Raw genomic sequence first — 25,285 nt, 5'->3', positions numbered from 1 at the left:
CCAGGAAGCCCAGCCTGGCCCTGCCCACCCCCCAGTCATTTTTTCTCATTGCAGCTTTTTCACTGAAAAAGAAAAAAAAATGTATTTATGAAATGAAGATCCTTTGAGTTTCTCCTTCATCACCGTCTGCCTCCACCGTCTGCCTCCCTCCCTCCCCTCCTCCCACCTGCCTGCTTGTAGCCCTGCACCCTGTCCCCTGGAACCTTGGCACCCCATGGACACGGGGGCCGGACCCTGCTCCCAGCTGGACTTGCATGCCGGGAGACAGAAAGCAGGAAGGGAGGGAGCTAAGCAAGAGCTGCCTCCAATGGAGGCAGAACCAACCCCCAGCCCAAGAGGCAGAGGAGGCTGGCCTCATTCTGACAGGAAATCCTTCCTGATATCAGAATGACTTGATCTCAGAACCACTGGGAGCAGAGTAGTGAGCCTCCCATCTCTGGGGGTGTGTAAACTGACACTGGACACCCATGTCAGGGACTCAGAAGAAAAAGACTTGAAGTGAATGCCATGCAAACCCTCTCAGACATGAAACCCTGTCTTCTAAGGAGAGCATGTGCTGACGCCAGCATATGGAAACAGAAGACGGCCTGTCAGGGCTCCTCGAGGTCTGGGAGGGGACACCACCACACCACCACACCACCCATAGCAGCCCCAGGCAATTCACTGAATCTCCAAGTTCAGAGTGAAGCTTGAGACCCCTCTAGCCCCTCAGGACATGACGCAGATCCACACGGGCCTGCAGAGCCCCTACCCACCCCAACAAACAGCAGGGGCTGTGAGATTCAGGGGAGAGTGTAAAACCCGCCCCAAACCCACCCTGGACACAGGCTCATCCACTGATTTCCAGCCAGGAGGGACAGACATGTATTTTATAGGGAATGGGACATCAAGGGCAGGCTGGCAAGGACAACAAACCATCAGCCCTTTGGCCCCAGAATTCTTTCTGGGGGATAGAGTGGTGCTCAGTTCAAGAAAACCTGCCCAGAAGATCACTTCCAGCCTCGACTGTCCCACTTGAATCAGCACAAACCCCCCCCCCCCCCCCGCCCAAAAGGCAAGGCAGACCCCTCGGTCCACTATAAGAGCTGAGGCGTGAAGGGCTGGGGTCAACCAGCTGGCGAAGATCAGATGGTGACAGACTCTGTTTTGTGTTGACCTATATCCCACAGTGGAACTTGGGAAAGTCTTGTTGGTTAATAAGGCCCTGGGATAGTAACCAGAACAAAGTAGGTGCTCAAGAACATCTGGATGGGTGGATGGACAGATGGATGAATGGACGGACAGATGGATATAGATAAATGAATAGATAGATGGGTTGATGGATGGATGACAGATGAATAGATGGGTAGACAGAAAATGGATGGATCTATGGATGGATGGACGGATGGATGGATAAGTGAATGGACGGGTTTTTGGGTGGGTAGAGAGATGGATAAATGGGTGGATAGATGGATGGGTGAATGGATGAGGGTGGCTGGCTGGATGGCTGGCTGGATGGGTGGATGGATGGATGGATGGATGGGTGGATGGATGGATGGGATAGGTGAATGGATGGGTGGTTGGGTGTGTGGGTGGATGGATGGACAGATGAGTAGATGGATGGATGGAAGACTGTGCAGATGGACAATGGGTAGGTGGGTTAGCAGATGAATAAATGACAGATGAGTAGACAGAAGAATGGACAGGAGAATGCATGGGTGGATGGTGTAGAACCCAAACCAAAGAGGAGAAAGGGCACCAGCCCAGCCTTCCCCACTATCCCAAAAAACACAGCACAGGGGCCACGGCCTCTCCTTTAATGGCAGCACAGCCTGCAATTTGGTTCTTACAGCAGGGGAGCTGTGGGCACTGTCCTGAGGCCAGGGGCGGGGGACCAAAGTGGGGGCAGGGGGCATGAGGCTGCAGCAGAGAGGCTGACACTCTTGTCCGCCCCTGAAGGCCCCTCCAGCCACAAGTCACCAGAAACTTTGGTTTTTGTTTGTTTTCAAGTTTCTGTCCTCAGGGAAGCTGTCCAGAAGGGGAAACAAGGGGGCTGCTTCCTGAGGGAGCAGAGCGGCTGGGGCTGGGAGACAGAAGGCCCGATGCCAACCAAAGGCAATGCCCAGGTCCCGGGGCCAAAACCCCACAAGTCCCAGAGCCACCAGCAGGAATGACATTGAGAGGCAGGAACTGGAACGGTCCCCTCCTGCTCTACCAGCGGCCCGAAACCCCATCCGAGGACCCCTCCCAAGCCCTCAAGAGGGGGCAACATGTGAGGACAGGACCCCAGCATAGGAGAAAGAGAGAAGCAGACAGAGTAGAGAGAGAGGAGAGAGAGAGAGATGCAAAGAGGCAGGGGACAGGGGAGGCACTCCCTCACTTAAGGGGAGCGAACGAGTCAGTTCTGGGCCCCATCGGGCCCCGCATCCCACCCAAGAGACGACCCAGACAAGAGTGAACCTGGCAGACCCAGGTCCCTGATCCGGGCACAGCAGGGGACGAAGCCCACGGAGGGGGTGGGCAGGAGGTCAGGGCGGCGGCCGGAGGGTGGCCCCGCTGGGGGTCAGCAGGGCAGAGAAGGAGACTCAGTCCCACCAGACCTCAATGGGCGAGAACTTCCAGAGGTCAGGCTGGCCCATGTGCAGCAGGCCGCTGAAGGGCGAGGAGCTCCACTGGAACGGAGGCAGCTGGTCCCACGTAGGGCCACTGACGGCGATGATGTGAAAGGCCCTGGCCAGTGCCATGCTGGTCACCTGGGGGCCAGGGCAGAGGTCACTGAGCACCAGCTCGGGCTGGGCTTAGAGCTGCCCCAATCCAGAGGGCCCTGACCCCAGCCTTCATCGCCCTCCCCTCCACCCCCACCAGCGATGGCGGCGTCCAAGCCCAACCCCTCCCCCCAGGCCCCGGGCAGGGCAGCACCTTTACATCTATGCCCCCGTGGGAGCGCTGGTGCAGGGCCTGGAAAGGGTAGGAGCCGTTGGCTGGGTTCAGGTCAGAGCGGGCCGAGATGGCGTTCTCTGCGTTGGCCTGGGGGTTGCAGGCTTTGCAAAGCGACAGGGGGTCGTGCAGGAAGTCATTGTACCTGGACATGGGAAAGGAGGGGGCATCGGGCGTGCTGGGAAGGGGAGTCCGAGCTCCCGGTGGTGGCAGCTCCGAAACAAGCCACCTGCGTTCCCGTGCCCAGCTGCACCCCCCCACCCCCCCACCCCCGGCCGGGGGCTTCCTTCACCCTTCACCTCGTCATTCCATGCCCATCCTCACATCCGCTCAGGCAGCCCTCCTCCAGGGCCCCTCCGGGCCCCCCACCCCGATCCAGGCTAGATAGCCCATCGTGCCCCTTCATAGCAGTTCTGGGGGCTCAGTCCGTCCTCGCCCCGGCACCCACATCAGTGTGAGTGCTTGACGGATTTCGCATCTCCCACAGCCAGGGGGCTCCCCGCTTTGTGCCATTCCTCCGGTACCGAGCACAGTGCCCAGCACCGGGGGGGGGGCACTCAGCGGCGGGTCAGCACCCTCACCTGTAACGTGTAGTTATGGCTGGCCGCCACCCTATGACCCCCCGGGCTCATGGCAAGGTTGACACAGGGGCCAGGGACGTGCACGCAAAGCTCTACAGGACTCGGGGCTCACTCTCCCCCACGCACCTCATGAGCCGGAGCATGGAGTCCAGGTCATGCACCAGCGACTGGTTCCGCCGGAAGATTTGGGCCCGGGGGCTCCCATTATAGGAGAACCAGTCTCCGTACTGGGCCACCAGGGCCTGCAGCCCACTGGCATTGAACACACTCTCAAAGTACCTGCGGGGGATAAGGAAAGTCACTCACCACCCCTGCCCACGCTCGCTGCGGCCGGGGAGGCGGAGGGGCAGTCACACCAGAACATTATCACTGACAACCACGACAGGACAGCGAGTCATGTCTTCTGTTTATGCCGGGGGGTGGCTTGCCGGGGTGACCAAGCTTAGGCTCTGCGGGCCAAGAGACATGGGTTCAGATGCTGACTTCACCACTGAACAGCTGGGGAACGCACCTGGGGAAAGTTAGGCATTCGCTGGAGGCCTCAGTTTCCTCATCTGTGAAATGGGAACAGCGGCCATGGCTACCGTGCGGTGGTTGTAAGGACCGAATCTCTCACTTGGCAGGGCACAGTGAGTGTCCAGAGGTGATGGCTGTGCCGGCCGGTTACAGCAGACGCAGTGAGGGAGCCTCGGCAGGGGTCGGCACCTGAGCCTGGCCACCCCACACCCCCCCACCCCCGCTGTGGGCCGCAGACCTAAGCCCCACCACTGTGCCCCCAAACTGGCAGGGCTTTCCTGGCCAAAGAAAGGCCAGGGTGGCTTCTTTGCTCTGCGGGTTGAAAAGCTCATGCAGGGAAGGACCCCTGAGCAGCACAGAAAACTGAGTAGGGGTGAGGCAGGTATGGGGCAGGGGTGGGGACATACGGTATGTTGTAGCTGGCCCAGTAGGTCTTCTGGTAGAGTTCTGAGGTCTTATCGGCCACCACTACCATGCCCCTGGGACCAAGAAGAGGAATGGGGCAAGACTGGTGAGAAAGAGGGTACCTGTGGGCACTGCCCTGCTCAAGAACCCCTGATGGCTCCCCAGTACCCAGAAGTAGATCAGGTCCTGGATCCTTCACCCCATTCAGAGGCTGCCTCCCCCTCCCACCTGGCCTTCCTCAGATGTTCGCCTTCCCACGCACATTGCAGCATGCCTCCAGACTTTTTCCTAGGCAGTTCCCTCTGCCTGGAACCCCCTGCTTTCCTTCCCAGGGTACTCACGGGATCTGCTCCAGGATGGTGAGCACCCTGTTCCTGGGGCTGGGCCCGCCAGGGATGAATGCCTTGTAGTCCACGATCATCCACTGGTTGTTGTACCTGCCATGCCCAAGGAAGGACTGAACATACCTTGGGGCCACTGCCCCAGCCTCCCCCATGCCCCAGTGCCCTGCACCGCCAGGAATCAAGGGGAAGGGGTGGCATGGGGGATGTCCTGCCATCTGACTGTCACCCTGACACTGCAGCTTGACCAGGTCCTCTGTCTGCTCCAGAGAAGTCTATAGCTCCCTAGTGCTTATTGGAATAAAGGTCTAATTCTTTAGCCTGACATTCTAAGACCCTGCACTATCCAGCTCCAGTGTCTCTGGCTCCCAGGGCCCTCACCCACCCATGCCCACTTGCTCAGACGGCCCTCCCCGTCTCCAGAGCCCTCAAATCCCAAGTTCTCTTCCTGGCCTCCCTCTGGGGGCCTTTCCCTGGATGGGAGAGCCTTCAGGAGAGAGGCAAAGACCCAGTTTCCCTAAGTAGACACCTTCCAACTCCAGCAGGGACCGTGAGAGGGCTCTGCAGAGGGTGTGGGGCATGTGGCCCTGGTGCCACGTCAGGTCCCCTGGGCTCTGACTGTTGAGGGGGGAGGTTGGCCCATCTCTTGGGTGAGGAGGCCGCAGTGCCAAGAGCCCACTCACGTGCCACTGTTGAACCTCTTGAAGGTGTCTGCCCAGGCGTCCCCGTCCAAGGCCAAGCGATTGGCCACCACATTACGCAACCACTCCAGTACACAGTCCTTGGGCTGCACGTACTTCCAGAGGGCCGGGTTCCTGTTGCCGATGGTGGTCTCCAGTGTCACCTGTGGGAGGGCCCCCTGACTCAGGACCAAGGCATGCTGCCACCAAGTGGCAGTGCTGCATCAGTCACGGTCCGTACACTGGTAACAGTTTTTTTAAAACCTCATGTGCTGCTTTGGGTGCACATTCCTCACTGGTTCCCTGGCTGAGCGCCGAGGGGGATTCACGATCATGCATCCAGCTTTGCCCTGGGGAACAGCCCCTGGGAGAGCCCAAGGTGCTGCTCCTATGGACCCCATCCCCCAACCAAGTCAGTCAACTCTTTCCCCGGAGAGACAGCATCCTCTTTCTACCCCTTCCTTGCAGTTTTGTGGGGAAAGTCGGGCGGCTCGAGGCTGTTAGCCTGGTAGACTACCACAGTCTCACTGAATTCTTCCAGCCCTCCTGGGAAAAACACAGCATGGCTACTAATGCCCCTTTTTACTGAAAGGTAAACTGAGGCCTGAAGAAGCTAAGAGACGTGCCAAAGGTCATGGCTGGTCAGTGGATGGGCCACTGTTCCATCAGCAAACTTCCAGCTCTTAAATCAATGCTCGTTCCTCTACACCAGGATTATTAGCATGCTTCCTCCTTTTATGAAGTCCAAAAACCAGCTAAAAGATAGCAAGAGCCATAAATGTGATGTTTAAAAGAAGAATCTGGAAAGCAAGCCTCTTGGGGACACCTCCTTCCACTCCTTCCAGCCTGTACCTTCCTTGTTACTCAACCAGCTGCTCTTGGCATCCAGAGTCACTGCCAGGGTTCAGATCAGCGTGGCCCAGAAAGCCCTGGGAGGCAGTCTGCCCTCTCGGGCCGGGGGGAGTTCTGAACCTGGGGCAGTACTCAGGGAGTCTGCAGACTTGGAAGGGAAAACACCACCTCTTCCTTCCCACCGCCACCAAACTGGAACTCAGCACCTCCTGGCATTGTGAGCAGGGTGACCCGCCACTGTGACATGAGTGGTACCTGAGACCTGTCACCAACAGAAATCAGATGTGTTCCCACCATATGACAGGGTTGCACCCATCTCAAAACATCATTTATGCTCCCCGTTCCTTCGAAGTTATGGTAGTTAGCACACCCGCTCCCAGAGCTCGTTATTTAGTAAGTTCACAAAGCAGCGCATATATAATATTAAAAGGTTATTTACGTAATATTTCGCTAAACACATTTTAATATCACTGAATTCCCTTATGATCCCATATATTTTGGTTTATGCATTTGAAAACGTTACTCTGAGATGGGGTTCACAGCCCCCCAGACTGCCAAAGGGCTCTGTGGCATAACAGTCAGAGACCCCGATGGAAGGTACATTCCTGCCGGGATCCCTCCCAGGTAACTGGATGAGACCTCCTCAGCTGTCCTTCCCCAGACTGTCCCCTCCTTGCCCCCGCCGGACTGCAGCAAGGGGGTCCCCTCACCTACAACCTGGCCCTCACCCGCCTCTTTCCCCATTTCAGGGAACTAAGCCCCCCACTTCTCTCAGAAGGTAGCAGAGCAGGAAAGAGACCCTTGTCGCCGCTCCCGCAGGGAAACTAGCATCTTCTGCTTGGAGCATATTTTTTAGAGCAATGTTTTCTTCTCTGCATGTTGCAATCTCAGGGCTCAATGCCCCAGCGAGGGGTGCCAGGAACAGATTTCTAAACGAGCCTGGGCCTCAGCCAGGAAATCCAATAAAAACAACACACTGTAAACAACTTATTCAGAAAACCTGGCCGGGTTAGAGGGAGTTTGAGGACGGCAGGAGGGGAGGCAGGATGAGAAACAGCAAGGTCATGATGGAGGGAGGGATGGCTTATGCTAAACACAGCCAAACAAAACAGGGGTCACTAAGGTCAAGGTCAAAGATACTGCAAAACGGCCCCAAGAGCAGCGACTGCTGAGGAGCTGGCTCGTGGAATGGAGAGTCCGGGAAGGCCGCAGGATTTGGCGGGCCCCAGCGGGGACTGGGAATCCGATTGTAAGAAGCCATCCGCCCCTCCCCAGTGGTCCAAGTACCACAGCAGAAAAGCCCCCAGCGCGGAATGGTGATGGGGGCTGCGTCCACCCACCTTCCCAGAGCTACCAGGTGACCTACAGCCTGGGGGAAGAAAGGCCACACGGGAGGGACACTCACCAGCCCGCTGCCGATGATGTAGAAGTCGTCACAGGAGAAGAGTGCGCCAGGGTAGGACGAGAAGACCAGCTTGTTGCCAGGAGCCAGGGGAGAGTTTTCTGCGGGGGCAGAGTGAGCCCGGAGGGGGCGGGGGTACAGGTCAGACCAGCCCACCTGGGGACCCCAGCACCCCAACCCAAGAGCCAGAGCCTCGAGGTAGGGAGCAGCAAGCCTCAGGGGGAGCCTCCAACCATTCTGATATTTTAGTAAACCAGGCCATGAGCGGCTGATGGGAAAGGGGACTGGGGAGTGACTGCTTCCTGGAGTTTCCTTCTGGGGTGATGAAGGTATTTGGGAACTAGATGCAGGTGGTGGATACACAACAGTGTGGATGTTCTAAATGCCACTGAATTGTTTGCTTTAAAATGGTTCACTTTACCCTATATGAATTTCACCTCAATAAAATAAGTAAACCAAAACATAAATAAACAACCAGAATCTTTTTTTTTTTTTTACTACCAGAAATTTTTAAAAATTAGTGCAGGTTTATATTTTCTTCTAGAACAGGCATAACTAGGGGCGCCTGTGTGGCTCAGTTGTTAAGCGTCTGCCTTCGGCTCAGGTCATGATCCCCGGGTCCTGGGATCGAGCCCCACATCGGGCTCCCTGCTCAGCGGTGAGCCTGCTTCTCCTTCTCCCGCTCCCCCTGCTTGTGTTCCCTCTCTCGCTGTGTCTCTCTCTGTCAAATAAATAAATAAAATCTTTAAAAAAAAAAAAAAAATAGAACAGGCATAACTAACCTAACGGGAAGGAAACTAGAAGAGTGGTTGCCTGAAGAATAACTACAAAGGGGCACAGGGGACTGCCTGGGGGGACGGAAATGTTCTCCATCTTTACTGAGTGGCGGTCACATGACTGTGCGGGTTTGTCCAGACCCCGCAATATGTACATCCTAAAGGTGTGTTTAAGCTAGCCATTAGTAAAGTTAATACAAAGGGGCGGGGGGGAGGCTCAGCCCAGGATGTCATGTATCACCCATCGGAATGGCAAAAAATTGAAATGAACATAACACCCAGTGCTGTCAAGGTGAGCTGACACGGTCACAGACTCGTGAACAAGTGTAAACCGGACCAGCCACTTTGGGAGGCAATTTGGCTGTATGTATCCAGAGACTAAAATGTTTAATTATGCCCATCTCTTTTATTTTTTTTTAAAGTAGGCTCCACACCCAGCGAGGAGCCAGCCCAACGCTGGCCTTCAACACACAACCCCAAGATCAAGACCTGGGCTCAAATCAAGAGTTGGGACACTTAACCAACTGAGCCACCCAGGCACCGCTAATTACACCCAGTTGTTTTTTTTTTACGATTTTATTTACTTATTTGTTTGAGAGAGCGAGCGAGTAGGGGGAGAAGCAGAGGGAGAGGGCAAGCAGACGCTGTGCTCAGCACAGAGCCTGACAAGGGGCTCCATTTTATAACCCTGAGATCACAACGAGCCAAAATCAAGAGTCGGACGCTTAACCGACTGAGCCCCCCAGGGGCCCCCACTTATGTCCATCTTTTAATCTAGCATTTCCACTTGGGGGCCCACTTGTCTTGCCACAGCACCGAATGAAACACCAAAGACCTGGACATGGCCCAAATCCTCAATTGAGAACTAGTTAATTTCACATCAGCTGTTAAAAGGTGGACTGAACGTGGCAATACCCAAAATTCTCCAAGGCTAGCTGTTGAGCAAAGGGAGCAAGATGCAAATAATCCATATGTTATGGTCTTATTTGTTTAAAAAAAAACCCAGAAAGGGGCGCCTGGGTGGCTCAGATGGTTAAGCGTCTGCCTTCGGCTCAGGTCATGATCTCAGGGTCCTGGGATCGAGTCCCGCATTGGGCTCCTCGCTCCTTGGGAGCCTGCTTCTCCCTCTGCCTTTCTCTCTCACTCTGTCTCTCATGAATTAAAAAAAAAAAAAAAAACTTAAAAAAAAAAACAAAAAACCCAGAAAGCAGACTGTTTAGGGCAGCGAAACTGCCGTATAGTACCGTAAAGGTGGACATCCATCGCTGTGCATTTACCAAAATCCGTACAACCATACTATTCAAAGTGAACTTGAATGTCAACTATGGATTTCCATTGATAGTAACGTACTGACATCGGTAGATCAATTGTAATAAGTGTTCCACACCAATGCAGCATGTTTATAACAGGAGAAAGGAGTGGGGAGGTATACGGGAACTCTCTGTATTATCTACTCGATTTATCTGTAAACCTAAAGCTTTTCTAAAGAATAAAGTCTATTAAGTAAAAAAAAAAAAAGGTTCACATATACACAATATAAGTGCATCTAGTGCAAAAAAAATCTAGATGGATCCAAACCAAAATGGCAGCAGGTATCCTCTCAGGAAGGGTCTGGAATTTGGGAGGAGGGTATCATAAGAGATGTATTTCTTCATCTGCATTGCTGATGAAGAATGTACGTGAATGTATTCATGTATTACTAGCATAATAAAAATCAATTAAAACAAGTGGGAAAAGAAGGTACAATTTTAGTCTAGAAAAAAACAGAACCAAATATTCACAGAAATTATCTCCTATGGGTTATGGGGTGTTTAAGTGATTTTGATTGTATACGAACACCTTAGTGTATTTTCCAATTTCCTATACCATGTGTATAACTTACATAGGCTTTTGTTTCTTTGTTTAAATAATCTCTACTCCCAACATGGGGCTCAAACTCACAACCCCAAGATCAAGAGTCGCATGCTCTACGGACTGAGCCAGCCAGGCGCCCCCTTACGTAGGTTTTCTTCAAAAGATACTACAATGTTCATGGATCTGTAACAATGAACACGACAGATCTGTGGCTACAAACAACAAGGTGGATGAACCTTGCAGGCACTGCGCTAAGCGAGCGAAGTCACAGCCAAGCAAGCACACGTGCTGTGTGTGTCTACACACGCGACATGCAACATCAGCCACACCTCATGCACGCTGTAAGAAGGCAGATGGAGATTGTGCTGGGGTGGGGATACGTGCCTGGAAAGGGCCAGGAGAGCAGCTTCGGGGGGCTGGGAATGTCCTGGTTCTCAGTCTGGGTGCTACACACAGATGTGTGCAATATGCAAACTTCCAGCTGTACACGTGCGATGTGCACGCTTCTCTGTATACGTGTCAATGCAGAAATTTACTTAAGTTAATGGGCATTAGGTTGTTTCCCAACCATTACTGTAGTTGACATCCTTGTGCCCCATCCCTGTGCACAAGTCGAAATGTTTCTCTACAGACAGGTCTGAGCCAAGAATTGCTGGACCACGGGAGTGACAGATTTTGAATTTTATTGGCTACCAGCGGGGTTCTTCCTCAAAGTGGCGGCACCAACCGGTACTCACTCCCATTAGCAGAAGATGAGGGTATACATCTCCCCACCCCCTCGCCACTTCCTGGCAACATTTCGATTTTTAAGTTTCGCCAAGAAGGAGGCGCTGCAAACATCTGGCAGTGGCTACCTCCGGGGTGGACACTGGGGCCAGGGACTGGATGGGGGAACCACGCTGGGGCACTTGGGCCTTAGTTGCAAAGTTTTCACGTTTGACAGGAAGAGCATATTCATGTATTCACGCATTCCTTGTGTAGCTGAGTGTTTGTACTGAGTGTCTGCTGTAATTCTTCCCATGCTTGCATCCCTACCGTCTGCAGCGCGACCCTGCGATTCCTCACATCAAATGCTGGGCTCTGTTTCCCCACCTCTCAAATCGGAGCTGGTCACCGGACTTGCTTTGAGCTAAAGAATGTTGTGCCCGTTTCGATCAGCCTTCAAGAGGCCTTCCACACTGCCCTGCCCAGATATCACAAGAATAAGCCTGAGCTAGCCCAGTGACGCCAACACCCAGCTGAGAGCCACCCCCAGACACGCAGATGAGGCCATCCTCGGTCAGCCAGCTCACTCCGGCTGACCGCAGAAGCATCAGTGACCCAGCCAAGATTAGCCAGGCCTGGTCCGGCATAACAAAACCATCCGGCTGACCCACAGACACATTGAGCAAAAATAAACAGTCGTGTTTTAAGCTTCTGTTGTCTTAAATTTGGAATGATTTGTTATACAGCAACAGGTAACTGATACACCTTGTGAAAAGGAACTAAAAGGAAACAAAGACGTTAACAATAAGATGGACTCCTAGAGCAGTTGGACGGTGTGCACAGGGCCAAGGCCCACAGCTCCCGCATCCCCCACCCCCTGCACTGTGTGCCCACATGCATGCTCACACACAGATACACCCACGTCCACCCACCTTGGGGGTCTTCCCGGAACTGGAACCAGTACTTCTTGATGACGCGCAGCATGTTCTGGTAGGAGCTCCAGGTGTTGTGGGCGATCAAGAGGTCCGTCTGGCCAGGCAACAGCTTGATGAGGGCAGAGCAAGAGCCAGAGCCCATAACGTGCTTGGTCTTGGTCTTATTCAGGGCAGGCTCCAAGTCTCCCAGGTCCCCGGCGAGCTGCAACAGGCTGAGGAGGGTAGGGGGGCCGGAGAGTTACCACGCCTGACTGCCAGGAGTGCATTTCCATACCCCTTTCACAGAGGAGGAAGCTGAGGCTCTGGAAGGCTACGTGAGCGGTCTGGGGCTGGGCCAGGAGGTAGCAGAACCCATATGGGAACCCAGGTCTGTCTGACCATGAGGCGCACGGCCCTCTCCCCTACCCTGTCCGCTCCAGGAGTGGCACTTACAGGAACCCCAAGGGTTTGATGGTAAACCTCCCAGTTGGAAAGGTCATACTGCCTTCATAGCTGTCCTCGAGGCCTTTCAGCTGCAGGAGGGTCAGCCGCACCTGGGGGGGGGGGCACAGATGGGGTGAGGCCTCTCCCCCTGGGGCTCACGCCTTCTCCTGCAATGGGAGGGGCCCAGGTGCATCCTCCAGGATCCTGACAGCCCTGACCCCCCCCTTCCTAGCACCCAGCCCTCCGTGCCAAGCACTCTCTTGCCATCACTTAGTTAACTATGTTTCCGCCCCCTGCCAACCTAAATCACCCCCACTTAAGAGCCCAACTGAAAGCCACCTCCTCCAGAAAGCCTCCCAGCCAGCCCTGACCCACTGTCAATGACTCCCTATTCTGAGCTCAGTTCCTGGCTGCACTGCTGCCTGAAGGCACATGTCTCATTAGCTGACTTCTCCCCATGGTCACTGTCCCTGCTCTCTAACTAGGGAGATCATCACTGTGTCCCCCGTGCAGACTTGGTCGGCGCTGGGTATATACCAGGTACTTTATTAGCATCTGCAAGAAGGATGGACGGGTGGACAATAGGGTAAGATACACGGACGGACAGTCAGGCAGCACTGAGAGATGGATGTGTGGCTGCTAAGTTATGTAGAAGGGAGGGAAGGACAGAGAAGCAATCGGCCAGGTGGATGGCAGGGTGGGCAGAAGGACAGATGTCCAGTTGGGTGCATAGACTGGATGGGCAGACAGGACAAGACAGATCCATTCCTTCATCTCTAAATATTCCACCAACCTTTACATATAAAGCACCCACTGTGTGCCGGCCCTTGGGCTAGGCGCCAGGGATACTGTGGAGGACAAAGCAGATGTGGTCCCTGCCTTGTCCTCGTGGGGCTCGAGTCTCGCTGAAGACAGACTCTGAGTCCCTCACTAGAGCGCCACCGGGAAGTATGGGGACGGGACAGAGGTGAGGGGTAAGGGGAAGAAGAAGGTGTTCTGGGCAGAAGGGGCAGCAGGTCCTAAGCCCTGAGGCAAGAGGCAACACATCTTGTTCGAGAAACCAGGAGGTCAGGGAGGCTGGACCATAGAGCGAGGCGGTCAGCAGGAGATGAAGTTGGGGATAGACAGGGTGCATCATGCCCAGGGAACGGGGCGGCCCTGGGTGGGGAGAGAGAGCAGCTGTGGTGGAGCTACAGATGGACAGACTGACACTGAGAGGTGCTTCGATGGCCGAGGGCTGGGAGAAAGGTGGGGATTGAAGCAGACAAGGTGGACGATCAGATAGACAGCTGGGCAAGTAAATGGGAAGAAGTGTAGCGGGGGAGTGGACAGACAGGTAGATGGCAGGCAGGGAGATGGACAGGCAACAAAATGGGGGTATGTCAACGGTTGGGGAGGTGGTTGGTGGGAGAACTGAGAACTGGCCTGAGATGGGCAGGGGGTAGCAGATGGGTGAGAGGACGAGAGAGGAAGACAGATAAACCTGTGGGTGGTACGTGTGCTGACAAACTAGACCCACGATGGTTGGGTGGGAGGGAAGGGTGGACAGGGAGGGAGGGGGGATGAATGGAAGACGGATGGGTGGGTAGGAGGGAGAGAGGAAAGGATGGAGGGAAAGGGAAGACAGTATGGTGGGAGGGAGGACTGAATGGCTGGATGGACAGATGGATGAATGGATGGGTGGTTGGGTGGGTAGGTAGATGAATGCATGGATAGTTGGGAGCGAGGGACAGAGGGAGAGGGAAGAAGGGAGACAAGACTGGATGGATGGACAGACATATGGAGGGTGGAAGGATGGATGGATGGGTGGGTGGATGGCCACGGAGAGAGGAAGGACTGATGGATGGATGGGTGGATGGGTAGATGGATGAAGGAGAGAGGGAGGGAGGGAGGGAGGGGGAAAGGGCTGGTGAAGAGGGCTGGGAGACAGGCAGCTGGCCAGCAGAAGCCACAGGAGTGGCAGGTCCCCAGAGCAGACCCAGCCCGCCGCCCCTCCCACAGAGCATGGGGGCCACACCCACCTGATGCCAGTAAGCAGAGCCCTTGTTCAGCTCCATCTCCTCCTGCATCCACTCCAGGTTGGTCTCCAGGAAGCTCTTGAGCTTCTCGCAGTAACCGACTTCATACTCGAAGGGGCCACAGTAATTCACCACCGTGTTCATCCAGTGCATGTAGATGAGCTGTGGGGCAGGCAAGGTGGGCGAGGGTCGGGGCGGGGTAACCAGGCTGCTCTCCTCGCCGAGGACCCCGCTGGCTCCCCACTCGGGCTCACACTTCTCACCCCGTCCAGGCCTCCGAGAACCATGGTGCCCTGGTGAGGCCCCTCCGCACCTTTGCTCCCGCTGGCTCTCATCCCCCTGAGGCCCCTCCCACCCAACCCACTCTTGTCCCATCAGGGCCCAAAGCTTCTGGATGTCTCCCTCCTTTGAGAGCCTTTAGCATTCAAAGTCTGCTCCAGACTGAGCATCCTCTGTTACTGGAGACCCCCAAGCTATGGATGTATTCGGTCAGTCAACAAACTACGACTCTGGCGCCCCTACCGTATCCTGTCCAAAGCCCCGAGGACACTGCAGAGAACTCACAACTGACATGCGCGTGCACAAGTGAATGCCGGGCCGGTTCAACCAGCCGTCGAGAGGCCTTCCACACCTCCCGGCCTGATGTCACATGAATAAGACAGGGCATGTTCAACACCACATCGGCCCCGTCGGCCCCATCACCCAGGCTGACAGACAGCCAACCCCCAGATGCATGAAGGAGACCGTTCGAAGCCACCCAGCTGCCCCCGCTGACCAGCCAGCTGACCGCGGAAGCATGCATGGAACCGGCCAAGATCAGCCAGGCCTGGCCTGGAATCCCGAGTCCACCCAGATGCCCCCGCTGACCTGCCAGCTGACCGTGGAAGCATGCGTGGAACCGGCCAAGATCAGCCAGGCCTGGCCTGGAATCCCGAGTCCACCCAGCTGTCTTTCCAGCAGGGGCAGGGGCGTCCCCTATCTTGTGGCACTACGGGGACCTGGTCCGTCGCCCGGAACTCACATGGATGGCACTCTGTATGAACGCACCCACACAAAGCTCAAGGCAACTCTGCAAGGACATTGCTATCCTCACCATCCCCGCTTCATAGCTGAAGACACCGAGGCACGGGCAGGTGACTAACTTCTCAAGGTCCTCCAGGTACTGAATCAAAGAGTCAAGATTTGAACCCTGGAAAGGTGTGGATTTGTAATTTCCCAAAGGCTGCGGGGTTAACTTCCAGCCACAGCCCTCGCCACACTGGAAATACTCCCAAGACACACAGGCCAGTGAGGGGATGGTGGCAGCACCCGGTACCCCAAGACTGATCGCTTAAGGACCGCCCCCCTGCTCCACAGCCATCTCCCTGAAACACATCCGATTTCTCCTCTGCCCCCCGAGGCCTCAAAAAGATGCCACTTCCCCCATACACCTTTCCACTACTTCCAGAAGCATTTCCCAAGTGCCTGTCCTGTATCAGGCTCTGGCCTGGGTGCAGGGGACACAGTGGGGACAGGACACCATCACCACTCACGAGAAGCTCCCAGGCCAGTGGCGGAGGGCAGGGGCGCGGGCGGCAGAGCAAAACGCTCAGAAACAGAGACTCTGGTCAAACAGCTGGGTTTGAATGCTGGCCCCCCTGCTGACTGGCTGTGTGACCCTGGGTGAGTAATTTCACCTCCCTGAGCCCCGGTGGGGCAGTCACGCTTCCCTCGGTGGGGCGGGGAGGCTGGTGTGCGGGCTGAGGGAGAGAACACGGGCCGGGCTCCTGGCACACGTGTCCGGGCTTCCTCACAGGAGAGCCCCTGGGGCCTTGCCTCAGTGTTCCTGGCAGGCTAGCAGGCCCCCTGAAAGACGGAATCCTGCCTCATTCACCGCACCCCCAGCAGCGTTGGCCTGGCCCAGCGTCTGAGCAGCTCCCCAGACATCCAGGTCCCAAGCGGACGTCCAAAACGGCTGCTGGGTGTCAGAACGAGGAGTGTGAGCTTTATAAGGGGGTGTCCCCTGTGTGCAGTCATCTGTCACGTGCTCTCCCCCCTCAGCAGCCAGCATCCAGGAGCCATCGTGTTGCTGATTCCTTCCGCAAGGTCTATCATACGGCGCTCGGCAGCCCCAGCGCACGTGTGGACTCAACGCTACCATTGCCAAATGACTTTCCCAAGTGGGTGTCACACCTCCCCCCACGCTGCAGGAGACGGGCGGTCACCACGAAGTGTCACCCGCTTCCGAGACAAGCCGCCTTCTGAAACTGATGCTGGCACTTCTCTAAAGCCCCAGATCAAGTCGGGCAAAACAGGAGGTTGTCCGAGGATTCCACACGTGTGGTACAACTAGTTTAACAAAAGTAAGAGGGTGGAAATAATTCAAGTGTCCGTCCACGGATGCGTGGCTAAATAAAACGTGGTCCGTCCGTCCAAGACAGTATTATTTGGCCACAAAAAGGAGTGAAGGACTGACACAGTCTAGAACGGGGATGAATCTCGAAAACACGATGCTGAGGAAAAGAAGCCAGACACAGAAGACCACCCACCCACATGAAATGTCAAGAATCAGCAAACCCATGGAGACAGAAGGTAGGTTAATGGTTGCCAGGGGCCGGGGTGAGGGAGAAAAAGGAGCTTTGGGTATGGGGTTGCTTTCTGGGGCGATGAGAATGTTCTGGAATGGGGTAGTGGTGATCGTTGCACAACCCTATGAATATACTAAAAACCACTGAATTGTACATTTTAAAATAGTGAGTTTTATGGCATGTGAATGATATCTCAATATGAATGAATGAATGAATGAATGAATGAAAGTCACATTTAGGGTGATGGTGCCTCTGGGGGCAGGGGTTGGGAAGGGGGCCTCAGAGGGATCAGTAACACTGTACGTTTTAGTCTGGATGTCTGTTTTATTGCTCTGTGACTCAGAAAATGTCATACATCCTTCATACACATCAAATACTACCTAGCCTAAGTTTTTTAAAGACTGCACGTGAGCTCTGGCTGCCCAGTTACGTGGAGGGCTGGGGGTGGGAGCAGGGAGCCCAATTTGCACGCACCTCACCTCAGAACCCTTCCGAGCTTCCTGGGGTGCACGCTGGGTGGGGTGGGAGGCGGGAGCCCCAGGTCCCCCATCTGGCCCTTACCTCCTCAGACACAGCGGCCTCTGCCACACCCGCGGCGTAGGCCTGCAGGCTGTCGTTGTAGTGGCCGTTCGTCTGCAGCTCCAGAAAGGCCCACCTAGACGGGGAGGAGAGCGGGCCCGGTCAGCGTGGGGGCACATGCAAAGCCAGCCCTGGGCTGGGCACGCGGCCACCTCCAGTTAGACCGTGAAAGACAGAATGAGGAACTGCCATTCGTGCGAATGGCCGTCTGTCTGTCTTTGTGCACTTGTCAGGCGAAATCCCTCAAAGAGGAGCTGCTGGGTCAAAGGGCACAGGCATTTTTAATTTTAACCAGCCTTGACAAACGGCCACCCCCCCAAAAGCTGTACTAATCCACCCCTTACCAGCCAGTGTCAAACAAGGGCTTCCTCGGGCGCCTGGGTGGCTCAGTCGGTTGAGCGACTGCCTTCGGCTCAGGTCATGATCCTGGAGTCCCCGGATCGAGCCCCGCATCGGGCTCCCTGCTCGGCGGGGAGTCTGCTTCTCCCTCTGCCCCTCCCCCCTCTCATGTGCTCTCTCTCTCTCATTCTCTGTCAAATAATAAATAAAATCTTTAAAAAAAAAAAAAAAAAACAAGGGCTTCCTCTGTGCTAGATGACGTTCTAGTCACTTCTGGTCTACTAACTCATTCAATCCTTGTGACAATCCCACGCTCCTACCAGGCAGGCACTGCTACTCCCCATAGTACAGAAGAGGAGGGAAATTAAGGCACAAAGTTCCGTAACTGCCGTGGAAGCCTGCGCTACTACCCCTCCACCCTCTCTGTGCCCTCTGCCGTGTGGCTTTGCGATCCCTCCTACCCATGGCCAAGTCCCTCCCCGCCCCACTGATCTGGGCTCCGTCATATGACTCGCTTTGGCCAATGGATGGAACTGACCGTGTGCCAGGTGTAAGATTAGCCTTTGCGAGGCCTCCTTTGTTTCCGCTTGCCCTCCTCTGCCTCTGCAGGAGAACATGGCCCAGCCAGCCCTCTGCTCTCAGGAACATGACAGAAACATGGAGCAGACCAGCTCTGCAGACCCATAGTATGAAGCAGAGCTGCCCTGGCTGCCCCTTGGACCCACCGAAAATAACCCTGGGTTATCTTTGAAGCCAGTGGGTTTGGCGGCTAGTTCGTTACACAGCACCGTTGCCCAACACTAGCTGATACGCTTGCCGAAGGTTACAGAGCTGGTAAAGGGCCGAGCCGGGATTCAGGTCCAAGCAGACTGGCTCCCATTCCTTCCGGGAAGCAGCACTTCCCAAACTCTGACGTGCATCCATGTCACTCAAAGACCTGGTTCGGGAGTAGATTCTGATCAGGAGTCGGGGCAGGGGCCCGAGACCCTATATTTCTAACTAGTGGCCAGGTGAGGCCAGCGCCACCAACCTGCAACCACGCTTGGCTGTAGACCACCTCGCCAAAACATACCCACTCCTGTCTGTCCACTCCTTGCCTGAAAGGATTCCTAGCAATCTTTCTCATCTTTGCCAAGGCAGTGGTTGAAAAACTCAATCATGTTGTTTTGATGATAATCCTTTAATTAGTTCAATTATCCTTGTTTTAATTTTTTAATTTAATTAATTGAAATTGGTTGGTTAATTGAAATTGAAATTGGTTGAAAAACGCAATCATGTTGTTTTGATGATAATCCTTTAATTAGTTCAATTATCCTTGTTTTAATTTTTTAATTTAATTAATTAACGTATTTATTTATTTTTAAAGTAGGTTCCACACCCAGCACGGGGCTTGAACTCATGACCCTGAGATTAAGACCTGAGCTGAGATCAAGAGTCGGACGCTTACCCGACTGAGCCACCCAGGCACCCCATACTTGTTTTTAAATTTTTACTAGTCACCTATAGTTCTCTGGTTCAAGGGCTTTACTCACTTTTCTCCCTTGAGTTTCTTTCCTTATTGATTTGTGAAGTTCTCTATGTACACATTAGCCCTCTGCTTGTCACTAATATTGAAAATATGTTTGTATTTTAATTGATTTTTTGCTTTTGCTTTTGCCATATAGAGGTTTTTGGGGTTTTTTGCGCAGCCAAATCTATCCATCTTTTCCTTTATGGTTCTGGATTTCATTCTTGCTCCTAGGACACAAAACTATTCACCCAGGTGGCTTCTGTAACTCGGGGACAAACATTTGTTAAGGCAATTTCCACGAAGAAAATGAGGGGCACCAGGAAGATGCTAATGAGACCAGGAAGAGGCTCCGAAACAAGGCAGAGCCAGGCTCCACCAGAACGGTCTCACGGGGAGGTGGCCAACACGCCATCCAAGAGCTCCAGGGCAAGAACAGCTGTGGCCTAGAGAGAACTCTGGAGAGGAAAAGACGATCAAAACTCGCTCACCTGATACCTGCAGCAAGCAAGCCATTTTGAGCCTACCGGGTGCCAGACACCGAGGGTGCACAAAAGTGAAGGACATTCAGGCTTGGCCTTCCCAAGGCTAATGCGGGGGTGATGGGTGGCTGGGGGCGGGGGGCATGTAAGCAGGTAATGACATAACAGGGCAACTGCTACGATGAGAAAGGGCTGCCATGTGCTGACGAGATTCAGAGACAACATAAAAAAAAGATCAGAGAAGGATAAATGGTAGACTCAGGATAACCCTGTGTGTGAAAGCATTTTACTCACGCATGCACGCACGCATACCTACACTTAAACATACACATGCACGCTTAGGCCTATTTTTGCATAGAAAGTTGTGGAAGAAAGAGCTAACAGTGGTTATATATGTGGGGACTTGCCTCACACATCCTAACTTTTCTAAACTGCTGGGATTTTTTTTTACCGCAAAAAGTTAATTGTCTAACAATCACCACCCTCCCCCATCTCCTTGTGCGCTGCCTTGTTCCAAAGGGCAACTGGGGTGATTCCATTTAGATGGGTTTTATTCACTTTGCCTGAGTCCTCAGAAAAACCCAGAGAGATGGGTTTCCACCTATCTTTCCAGAACACTTTGGGCAGGGGACGTTCCCATTTAACGGGTTTTGTTCCAAGCCACCAGACTTCAGTGCCGGAGCCCCTGAGGCTGATCTCTGAGGATCCCTCTGTTGCCTCAGGCCCTAAGCCTAATCAAATGATTCCTCACCCCTTCACCCCCCCTTCCCCCCATCCTAAAGGGTTCTCACCACCCTTGCCACAGAGATGAGGCAGGCGAAAATACGAGCCTAGATCGCTCTGATAGTAAACTCTGCTCCATACTTCACTTCCTGGCCCTTCCAGCCTCGACTTCCCCATCTGTAAAATGGGGGAGGCTTGAACTTGGGCAAACGGCCTCCAGATTCCCTCACTGCTGTGCCGACTGACAACTTTGCAAAACTCTATCCCCATCCCTGGTCAAAAGGAAACCACTGACAAGCGTTTCTAAAGTTAAATGTACCCATTAGACTGCTCTCTGTTAAAGAACACGTCCTTCCTGCTTACTTGGTTCTAAAATAGCTGATCTTTTATGAGATAAAATTGACAGAGATCAATAAATGCTGTTCTGTTTTGGTTTTAATGCACTCACTTGACAAAAATAAAAAGTTGGCAGTACTGATCTGTTTCTCCAATCTTCTTTTTCTTTCTTTTTTTTTAATCTGGAGCGTCTATGGGCCACACTGTGATTTTATGTCACGGGTGCCTAATGCCTGACGACTCCAGGGTCTAAAGAGGCCACGTTTGAGAAAAACCAGACCACTGCTCTGTGATGAGCAGGGGGGGGTCACAAACCTCCCCCGGTCACCACGCCCTGACCTGGACACAGTGTACCATGGACACCTTCACCTACCTTATCTTGCCTACAATTCCTTCCTCACTCTTGATGGGATATGTTCACCTTTTCTGACTTCCAAGAACAGCTGGATGGTATTTACCCACTTTACTGGGTTTCTACTCATTAGTTGGTGGATTTGAGTGGGTTCCCTGCTTCTTAACAGGGTAATTCCCTCTTATTGGTACTCACTTCCTTTCCCAACTCCGCAGTGACTCGTGATTTGGGTTGGGCAGCTGGTTGCAGAGTCAGGGGTGGAGGAAAAGGTAGGGCTGGAGGGGTGCAGCCTCCCCAACACCAAGGCTGGAATCAAACTGGCGCAGGCTTGGCCTCCTGGGGCACCTCTGATGCCCAAGCACTGAATCCTAAATGTTTCAGGCTTCATGGGGAGTATCAGTCCCAGGTCAGATACAGCACAACTGAAAGAGGATAGACTACGGGGGGGAAGAGGACACGGAATTTATCCTGACAATCCCAGGATCCCCTGTGGCGAATTCTGAGGGACAGAAGGAAGAGAGATCCCAACTCACGTAAACAGAAGAGTCAAATTCCTGGCCTCCATCCTTTGAAAAACGAGACAGGCACCCACAGTTCAGAGGTTCTGCTGATCGGGGGCCAGGAAACCTCAGATGTCTTTCTTTCATCTTATCCCTGAGTTCTAAGAGGTCGATCTTAAGGGCCTCAGTTTCCCTGTTTCCAATATCTGGGCTTCTTTTTTTTTTTTAATATTTTATTTATTTGGGCGCCTGGGTGGCTCAGTCGGTTAAGCGACTGCCTTCGGCTCAGGTCATGATCCCAGGGTCCTGGGATCGAGTCCCACATCAGGCTCCCTGCTCCGCGGGGAGCCTGCTTCTCCCTCTCCCACTCCCCCTGCTTGTGTTCCCTCTCTCACTGTGTCTCTCTCTGCCAAATAAATAAATAAAATCTTTAAAAAAAATTTTTATTTATTTATTTGGGAGAGAGAGAGAGCACAAGCAGAGGGGAGGGAAAGAGGGAGAAGCAGGCTCCCCACTGAGCAGGAAGCTCGATGAGGGACTCGATCCCAGGACCCTGGGATCATGACCTGAGCTGAAGGCAGACACTTAACCCACTGAGCCACCCAGGAACCCCAAAATAGGGGCTTCTGATACAGTTCTCCCGACAGCCCAGCCCCCAGTGCTAAATAGGCCAACTGGACAGAAAGGATGCTGGAAAGGGGACATGAGAGCAAGAAGTGTGGACGAGACCTGGGCTCTTGCCTCAGGCCTGTTTCCCTAACTGTAAAATGGGGGCAGAGAACACCTGCTCCTTTCTCTTTCACTCATTTCTTCCTTCAGTAAACAAACAGAGTTGCTTTCTGTGATCCCACTGAATTTCCCTTCAAGCCTCACCTTTAGTAGAGGAAACGGGTTCAGAGAGGCGAAGTGATTTGCCCAAGGTCACACAGCGAAGGAGCTGGGCCACAAAGAGCTTTCCATCCACCACAATCAAGGAAGTCCTCTCTCCATTTCTGTTTTCCATAATTCAGAGCAACACAGCCCAGTAGGGGCCTCCTGGGGACAAGGCCCCCTTCCCATGCTGGGCCTCACCTCTGTGCCTCCTTCCTAGCTAACATGGAGGCAGAGATTTGTCATGCCCTCTTGGCTTTGCTAAGCAGGGCCAAAAACACGTGTGAGTCAGCAGAGAATGGGTCACCAGATTCCAGAGCCACAGAGCTCTAGTTCCCTCCATAGACAATAACTAGCCCACCCTGTGGCCTCCTCTCCCTGGGAGCCTTCCCAGATCAGCCCCACCCAGCTCCTGTGTCTGCAGCAAATCCCCTCCTCACAATCTCCCCTCTGTCTATCTGATACCCTCCCAAGTACCACAAAGCATCAAGATGGGAGTGTCCTCAGTGTCCTATATCTCCCCAACACCTGCAGGAATTAATGCATGCCAGCAAAATGGATGGGAGCAGTGGGAGGGTGGAACGGGGAGGGGGCCTTAGGGTTCACTAAGATCCCCAGCATAGCCTTAATCCAGGGCCTGAGCCCTGCTGACAAGGCTTTAAGGCAGATTTTCCCCACTCCCACTGACTCAGGTTACCCTTCTGGTGCTGTCTCCCCCTCTAAATGGAGACCCACCTTGCTCAGCTCTATGTCCCCAAGGCCAAGTACATCAGGTGAGTGAATGAATGAATGAATGCATGGGCAGAAGCCCTGGTACAGGGCCTGAGAAGGGTACCACCCAATCTCCCAGCCAGAGCACATCCTCAAAATCTGAGCCACAGATAACGAAATGGGAGCCCAGACAGGCAGGGGAGTCAGAACAGCAGCTGATCATGACTACCAAGGATGGAGCACTTGGCTCCATACCAACTATCTGGCTAAGCAACTTTCCCCTGGACCAAGAAGGAGGAGAGAAAGGAGGAGCAGAGCCCAAGCAAAAATACTATCTGGATCTACATGAATTTAGGGATCCTGGGTTTTCCCATTGGCCTAGAATCCAGGCTCAGTCGGGCTGCCCTAGTTCTGGAACAGAGGCAGGAGCGTGGCACTCGTGGGGTAAGCCACACTCAAGGAAGTGAGGGTTTCTCTCTTGAAGAGTTATCACCAGCCTTCTGGCCCAAGGGCGGTGGGGATGGGGGGACGGGGTGCTCCGCAGACCTAATCCAGATGGAGGCACTGGGGTCTGGGTGGTAGGGATCTGGTCTCTAAGTGTAACAGAGGTACTGTCACCCTTTACTGAAGGCGAGGGACTGGTCCCCATGAGCTGAGGGATGCTGCATTAGCCCCCACCCAACCAGGGACCTGCTACAGCCTCAGAGGAGGGGAAACTGACCCGCAGGGAGCCGGGGGCGCTGAGGCCCGGAGCCCGTGCGAGCCCCTCCCCCGGCCGGTCCCGCGCGGGGTTGGGCCAACCCTTACCCGGTCTCGCGGATGGTGTTAGTGAGGTTGGCCCAGGCCACGGCATCCGGGTGGCGGCCATCCACGAGGCGGAGCTGGCCGGTTTCGGCGTCCAGGAGCACCGAGCGGCTGCGGGACTCGGGAGGGACCGGCCCGTTGGGCCCCCACTGGCGTCCCGAGATCGGGATTGCGCCCGTCAAGCCGCTCAGAAACAGCCCGACCAGCAGGGCCAGCACCAGGGCCAGCGCCAGCGCCCGCGTCAGCGCCCGGGCCAGGCGGCCGCCCGGTGAACCGTACATCGGGGCCACCATGACGGCGCGGAGCGGAGCGCCGCAGCGCGGCTCACGTGACTGTACTCGGCTGCGGAGGGCGGGGCCGGCGCGGACCGGGGCGAAGGCGACGCGCGGCGGGGGGCGGGGCTTGGGCGAGCCCTTCCGGGGTGGGCGGGGCCCATCTTAAAGGCGCCTCCCCCCGCGCCTCCGTCCACCTGCAGAAACTCCGCTTAACACACTTTACCCAGAGCTGTTTATTTTTTTAAATTGTCAGGCCTTGAGAAAAGTTGCAACCGTGGTAATTACCCATGTGCCTGCCATCAATTGCCAATATTTTGCTATATTTACTTAATTGCTCCAGGATCCACTCCTCACACCATACACAAATAGAAACTCCTGAATGCTGAGCATCTAAATGTAAAAATTAAAACTGCAATTATAGAAGAAAATATGGATGAATTCCTCCATAACTTGTGTGTGGAAAAAGGCCTTCTAACTATGACTTAAAATTCAGATGTAGTAAAAGATTAATACAGTTGACTATATAAAATCTTCTGTAACTTTTGCATGTGGAAAATACCATAAGCAAAGTCAAAAGATAACTAACAAACCAGGAGAAAATATTTACAATGTATATCATAGGGGCGCCTGGGTGGCTCAGTCCTTAAGTGTCTGCCTTCGGCTCAGGTCATGATCCCAGGGTCCTGGGATCGAGCCCTGCATCGGGCTCCCTGCTCAGCGGGAAGCCTGGTTCTCCCTCTCCCGGTCCCCCTGCTTGTGTTCCCTCTCTCGTGTTCTCTCTCTCTGTCAAATACATAAAATAAAATCTTTGAACAGCAACAACAACATATATCATA

General features: G+C 54.0%; 1 protein-coding gene across 2 annotated transcripts; it reads right to left on the bottom strand.

The window, feature by feature from the left end:
• Nucleotides 1–1,782: 1,782 nt before the first annotated feature.
• On the bottom strand, nt 1,783–24,533 carry PLBD2 (phospholipase B domain containing 2). 2 transcript variants are annotated; one of them, XM_045887586.3, is made up of 12 exons: nt 24,178–24,532; nt 17,533–17,626; nt 14,408–14,566; nt 12,396–12,496; nt 11,961–12,175; nt 7,697–7,794; nt 5,443–5,603; nt 4,760–4,855; nt 4,421–4,492; nt 3,624–3,776; nt 2,899–3,061; nt 1,783–2,732 (listed from the first exon to the last, which is right to left on the bottom strand). In XM_045887586.3, the coding sequence occupies exons 1-12, from the start codon at nt 24,465–24,467 to the stop codon at nt 2,565–2,567; spliced, it is 1,770 nt and encodes a 589-aa protein (XP_045743542.1). In that variant the 5' UTR covers nt 24,468–24,532; the 3' UTR covers nt 1,783–2,564. The 2 variants fall into 2 exon arrangements, with proteins under 2 accessions (XP_045743542.1, XP_064434494.1); XM_064578424.1 differs by lacking the exon at nt 4,421–4,492 and having other exon boundaries at nt 24,178–24,533.
• Nucleotides 24,534–25,285: the final 752 nt, after the last annotated feature.

Source organism: Mirounga angustirostris, unplaced genomic scaffold, assembly GCF_029215605.1.
Source record: "Mirounga angustirostris isolate CCGP_5_RB_7025 unplaced genomic scaffold, mMirAng1.0.hap1 SCAF_14, whole genome shotgun sequence".
Classification (NCBI taxonomy): Eukaryota; Metazoa; Chordata; class Mammalia; order Carnivora; family Phocidae; genus Mirounga; species Mirounga angustirostris.
The sequence above is the reverse complement of the archived record's forward strand: the minus strand, read 5'-3'. Positions and strand labels throughout refer to the sequence as shown.

Excerpts from the sequence above, each read along its gene's own strand:
- PLBD2 (XM_045887586.3), bottom strand. The coding sequence starts at position 24,467 with ATGGTGGCCCCGATGTACGGTTCACCGGGCGGCCGCCTGGCCCGGGCG. Across the intron at positions 17,627-24,177 it reads AACACCATCCGCGAGACCGG|GTGGGCCTTTCTGGAGCTGC; the intron begins GTAAGGGTTGGC and ends CTCCCCGTCTAG. Across the intron at positions 4,493-4,759 it reads ACCATCCTGGAGCAGATCCC|GGGCATGGTAGTGGTGGCCG; the intron begins GTGAGTACCCTG and ends TCTTGGTCCCAG.